The sequence below is a fragment of the Eutrema salsugineum genome, unplaced genomic scaffold (genome assembly GCF_000478725.1).
Source record: "Eutrema salsugineum unplaced genomic scaffold, Eutsalg1_0 scaffold_32, whole genome shotgun sequence".
Classification (NCBI taxonomy): Eukaryota; Viridiplantae; Streptophyta; class Magnoliopsida; order Brassicales; family Brassicaceae; genus Eutrema; species Eutrema salsugineum.
Genome location: NW_006256742.1, coordinates 76,663 through 83,077, shown reverse-complemented (window position 1 = coordinate 83,077; position 6,415 = coordinate 76,663). Strand labels below are relative to the sequence as shown.

The following is a 6,415-nucleotide window of genomic DNA, read 5'->3' as shown; positions in this document are numbered from 1 at the left end:
ATGTCATCTTCTTCTATATAAGCACCTAGATAGAAAAAAGAAATATATAGAGCATAACTGTATTAGTTATAATTATTATTTTATTTTTTATTTTTCTCCCTATCTATAAAATAATAATATCTATAATAAAGGAGAACAAATCTTTGTACCCCCCTATCCACCATTACTATATAACACAACTCATCCATGATTTTAGTTCACAACTAACACAAAAACAAATAAACATACAAAAAAAGAGAAACATTTTTTTTAAAAAGTCCATCATGACGAGGAAGAAGGTGAAGCTTGCTTTCATTGAAAATAACTCGTCCAGGAAAGCAACCTTTCAAAAAAGAAAGAAAGGCATTCTGAAGAAAGTGAAGGAAATCTCGACTCTATGTGGTGTCACTGCCTGTGCCATCATCTACAGTCCCTATACGTCCAATCCAGATGTCTGGCCATCGATTTCTGGTGTGCGAAGGGTAGTTTCGGATTTCCAGACGTTGCCGGAGATGGACCAACAAAAAAAAATGGTGGACCAAGAGACCTTTCTCAGACAGAGGATCGCCAAATTGTCTGAGAATCTGAGGAGGCTGGAGAAGGATAACAGGGAGCAAGAGATGATTGAAGTCATGTTCCAATGTTGGGATGGAAGCCTGGAGAGGTTTCATCTCAATATTTTGGATCTCAATGACTTAGGTTATGTGATTGGACAATATCAAAAAGATATAAATCGCAAGATCGAGATTTTGGAGAGTTCTAGTATGGAGATGGGTGAATCTTCTAATACTGCTGTCACTGCGGCTATGGCTCATTCTTTTGAAGGCATTGGATATTTGGCAGTTGCTTCGGCTACAACTGCTCCAGCCGCTCCAGCCGCTACGATTCATGAGGTTTATTCTTCCTCCACATCCGCTGCTGCCGCAACTTTTTTTAACTCTATTCAGCAACAGCAACATCATCATCAACATCAACAATTTCGTCATCCTGCCACTCCACATGTTGGATTCTATGAGCAAACTCGAAATATGAACCTGAATCAAATTCATAGTCGGATCCAGAGTCGGATCCAGCAACAACCTTTTATGGAGATGATGAACCATCCTGACCAAATGAGTGATGCATATGAGTATATGGATAACCGCCACAACCCCAACCTCCACAACTCCTTCCACCACCACCAGCACCAGCAACAACAGCAAATCCCCAGTGATTCCTCTACTGCTCTGACCACAGTCAACTCAAGCAGTATCATCCATGTTACCAGTCCAAATCCTACCAATAATACATGGTTCCATTAGGGTTTCAAGAATAGACGTTCACATTTTAATAAGCAAAAAAATAAAATTATTCTCAAGTGCTTTTGCGATTAATTTTTTTTTGTAGCTGTTTTTAATATTGTTGTGGTTTTATTTTACTATCTGAATGATTATGATTTTTCATTTTATGGATTTGTGATGTGTCATTTTTATTTAAATAATATATGATTTCGTTAGCATTTTGAGAATAAATGTTCACAGTCTGATAAGTAAAATAAAAAACTATTCTAAAGTGCAAAATACATTTTATTTTTCTTTTAGTTTAAGTTTACCTAAGATATTGGAGTTAGAATCTAGGGTAATGGTGATTACATAATATATTACCAAATTTGGTACTAAGTTTTACATAAAATTTCAAAATGAATTTTCTAATCAAATGTCTAATTTATATTTTAGCTAAAAATAGTTGGAATGTCATTAACGCAGGTGATCACTATTTAAATGTATGTAATTTATCGTATATATGAATTTTGTATATTTAAAATATATATTTTTTAATCTATAAGAAATGTGGATTAGGGTTTATTCTATTTTTAATAGCTCCTTAACAGCAAACATTTAGCTCCTAGTTTATGTGTTTAATTGTATCTTCTTATGATGAAAAATCTAAAATCTAATAGGATCCCTTGGGACATCGTAAAAAGCTTTACAAGGGATGGTTGTTTCCAATCATATTTGGCTACGGGTGGACCAACATGGCTTCATGAGATTATATCGAGAAGTATGTGCCACAAGATATTTAAGATTGAGAAACTCGGAAGTGGAAGCATGTTGGAACCATTGGAGACTGATGCTTTATTTATATGGTTGCTTTTTTCTCTGTTTTTGTTTTACGAGATTTTTTGTTCTTTGGTTTTTGATTAATTATATTCCAACGTGAAAAAAATCTATGTAAAATATGTTGAAATATTGTTTTCGTAGAAAAAATGTTCTTGTAAAAAAATTGAGAATTATAAAAGTTTTTTGGATATTTTGTTTCATTGTTCATGGATTTTATTCTCTGCTTATATCTGTATTTTTGGATATAAGAAGATATTTTTTATCTCCTGGTTCAGGAAATAATATATATATTTTTTTATGAATTTTTTTGTTTCATATATGTATTATAGTTCTCTAGATGGATGAGGTAAATCAAGATTCATAGTCTTTCTCAACTCTCTAGCTGCGCAAGAAACAAGTAACTAATTTTCATGAAAATATATCAATGTGTACCAATTATAGATATATATATATATATATATCCGTTTGTGTTGGGTATGATTATTAATAATTAATAAAAATACATTAGCAAACTGTGTCCATATGTTTCTTTTAACATCATATATTATGAAGTATCATAGTGTCTATATAACTGATTATATTTTTTTTACAGAAGTCCATATTCATAATGAAATAACATGTTGAAGAGAGATGGAGAATATATACAGTTCTATAGATCAATATACACAAATGTACAGATCGATATAATTTTAAAGAATATAACATGCTAGCTTTTTATTTTATTTTTGTAACCAAACATGCTAGCTAATTTATCTATGCTTTAAAAGAACCCCAAATTTTCCTAAATAAAGTCTTATTCATAAAATATGTGGTTACTGAATTAAGTCTCATTAATCAAATATATGGTTACTGAGTCTATATTATAACTACATAATGTTCTCTTGCAATGATTCAACACTTAAACTAGTCAGATCTGCTATATCAGAACTGTACTCTTATCGTGTTTGACTTGCATTAAAGCATTGATCTATATTGACTCACTAAAACCATGAAGAATGTGAGAATGGCCAATATAGAATTTTAGATATATATATATATATATATTCATGTATAATCACCAATAAAATTGATAATGTTTTTTTGACACATATAGAGAGTATCTTCAGTTTGTATATGTGCATATCCATAATTATCATACGTTAGATTGGCTACTTAAACAAGAACAGTGACTTATGAAATATGTTAGTGATATATCTATCTATAGATATTAAAAAATTATAATGAATTAGTCTCAAGTTTAATCATTTAGTTTGAAAATCTTACAACAACAGTAAAAAATTAAACTTGATAAATGAATTAAATCTATGATTTATAAAGGAACTTCTCTTTTATTTCCCTTTTTTAAGTCTCAAAATATACCTTGATAAATCTTTAGGGTTAAACATATCTATACGAAAGTAATATCATAATCCCTTAAATATTATCTAAGATATAATAGGATAAGTAACCCGTTGAATGAAATAAATCAAATTTTAAAACAAAAACTTCTAAATCATAGCTTATCATTTGCTTATTTTAATGTGTATAAAGTTATACATGTAGTTTGTTTGGGATTGAATACTCTTATTGAACACTATAAAAGGAACATTTATATAATTCAATATTGAATGTGTAGAAAAACCTAAAAGGATATAGATATTCTAATTTGGAATGCGCCAAGCCAAACACATTTCTTATCGATACATGTAACACATGAATATTTTTGTAGCAAATAACGAGACACAAACTCAAAAATTAACACACTATACCACCATTTTAACCAGAACTTAATTAGATAATTGGGTTCACAAAGTTATTTAAAAGTATAAGGGTCAAAGTAATAATTTTATTCCATTCACTTCAAGACCAGGCCTATTTCGATATGAACATATATAAAGATTTAAGAAATAATTTAATGGGTAAGAACAACATGATATTTTCCAAAAACAATTATATTTGAATAGATTTTGTTACATTGTATTTCTTAATAGCAATACATAAATACATGAATCTATATTCATTTAAGAAAAAAATATTCAGTGAAAGATATACTGGCATATCTGAAATTATGAACATTAGATTATTTTAGGTAGTTTCTTCATTTAGTCAATTAATTGATAGATACATGTATTTATGTATTGCTGATAAAAAATGCAATGTAACAAAATCTATTCAAATATAATTGTTACAAAAAGAGATATACCAGTATATATTGCTATTAAAAGAGATATGCCAGTATATCTTTCACTGAGTGTAAAAACAAAATGCTATTTTTCAAAAACAAAGAGATTTGAATAGATTTTGTTACATTGTATTTCTATGAGCACTACATAAATATGTCTATCTATCAATGAATTGACCAAATGAATAATCAACCTAAAATAATAAAATGTTCATAATTCCAGATATGTCAGTATATCTTTCACAAAATATATTTTTTCATACTAATTTTTCAATATTATTAAAAGAGAAAATGTTGTCAATATTGATCTAGTAATATGTTTTTACTATTTTTCGTAAAATTAAAAAAAAATAAAAAATATTTTTAACAAGATTAAAATATAATAAAATTTTGTTTCAAAACTATTTTATTAATAATAAATTAAAAATAATTTAACTATGCAATAGTTTGATAAATGTATAACTATTTTGTTTTTCAAAATTGTATAAACTCTTGGTAAAATAATTGATTTTTGATTAATCAAATTATTCTATTTATTTATGGAAATTTTTGATCTAAGAAAATAAGATTTTTGACTTAAGTATAATATATACTCAGATTTATTACCAAGTGTGAACTTATAATCTGACAACTACAACACAAGCTGGAAAAAAAATATTCTCTCATGTTTTCCAATTTTGAATCTATTTTCAACTTCCATTCCCTAAACTACATTTTTATCATTTAAAAAACACCAACTATTTTTATATCTTTAGACTCCTATAATTTAAGTTATGAAAAAAATCACTCTTCAAAATGGCTATTTTATGTTTCTAACCTAGATATAATATATAAATTCAAAACATTAGATTTTTAACTATGAACTTAAGCGAATAATATTTATAATGCTTTAGTTTGTGGTGACTTTACAAGTCAAAATAAATCACATTCAAAGTTTCCAGTAAAGAAAACTAATTCCAGAAATATATTAAAAAGAAACTTTGACCCATTTACTAAACCAAATCTTAGATATTATCTCAAATATCTACAAATATTTTTTTTTAACATTAATGTACACTTTTTACTAATGTCATCTTGTTTATATAAGTGACTAAGATAGAAAAAATAATTAAATAGGATTCATAACTGTATTAGTTATAATTATTATTTTATTTTTTATTTTTCTCCCTATCTATAAAATAATAATATCTATAATAAATGAGAACAAATCTTTGTACCCCCCCTTTCCACCATTACTATATAACACAACTCATCCATGATTTTAGTTCACAACTAACACAAACAAATAAACATACAAAAAAAGAGAAACATTTTTTTAAAAAAGTCCATCATGACGAGGAAGAAGGTGAAGCTTGCTTTCATTGAAAATAACTCGTCCAGGAAATCAACCTTTCAAAAAAGAAAGAAAGGCATTCTGAAGAAAGTGAAGGAAATCTCGACTCTATGTGGTGTCACTACCTGTGCCATCATCTACAGTCCCTATACGTCCAATCCAGATGTCTGGCCATCGATTTCTGGTGTGCGAAGGGTAGTTTCGGATTTCCAGACGTTGCCGGAGATGGACCAACAAAAAAAAATGGTGGACCAAGAGACCTTTCTCAGACAGAGGATCGCCAAATTGTCTGAGAATCTGAGGAGGCAGGAGAAGGATAACAGGGAGCAAGAGATGATTGAAATCATGTTCCAATGTTGGGATGGAAGCCTGGAGAGGTTTCATCTCAATATTTTGGATCTCAATGAATTAGGTTATGTGACTGGACAATATCAAAAAGATATTAATCGCAAGATCGAGATTTTGGAGAGTTCTAGTATGGAGATGGGTGAATCTTCTAATACTGCTGTCACTGCGGCTATGGCTCATTCTTTTGAAGGCATTGGATCTTTGGCAGTTGCTTCGGCTACAACTGCTCCAGCCGCTCCAGCCGCTACGATTCATGAGGTTTATTCTTCTTTCTCATCCGCTGCTGCCGCACCTTTTTTTAACTCTATTCAGCAACAGCAACATCATCATCAACATCAACAATTTCGTCATACTGCCACTCCACATGTTGGATTCTATGAGCAAACTCGAAATATGAACCTGAATCAAATTCATAGTCGGATCCAACAACAACCTTTTATGGAGATGATGAACCATCCTGACCAAATGAATGATGCATATGAGTATATGGATAAC

At 29.6% G+C, this 6,415-nt stretch overlaps 2 protein-coding genes across 2 annotated transcripts in view; both read left to right on the top strand.

The window, feature by feature from the left end:
• Positions 1–263: 263 nt before the first annotated feature.
• On the top strand, positions 264–1,280 carry LOC18014227 (agamous-like MADS-box protein AGL80). Its single transcript, XM_006396125.1, has one exon. It carries the CDS (start codon positions 264–266, stop codon positions 1,278–1,280), a length of 1,017 nt encoding a protein of 338 aa, XP_006396188.1.
• A 4,289-nt stretch (positions 1,281–5,569) lies between these two features.
• Positions 5,570–6,415, top strand: part of LOC18014226 (agamous-like MADS-box protein AGL80) — a 1,078-nt gene continuing 232 nt past the window's right edge. Inside the window, exons 1-2 of the mRNA XM_024154007.1 lie at positions 5,570–6,146; positions 6,222–6,415. Coding sequence (XP_024009775.1) covers positions 5,570–6,146; positions 6,222–6,415 — 771 coding nt within the window. The remainder of the gene's footprint in view (positions 6,147–6,221) is intronic.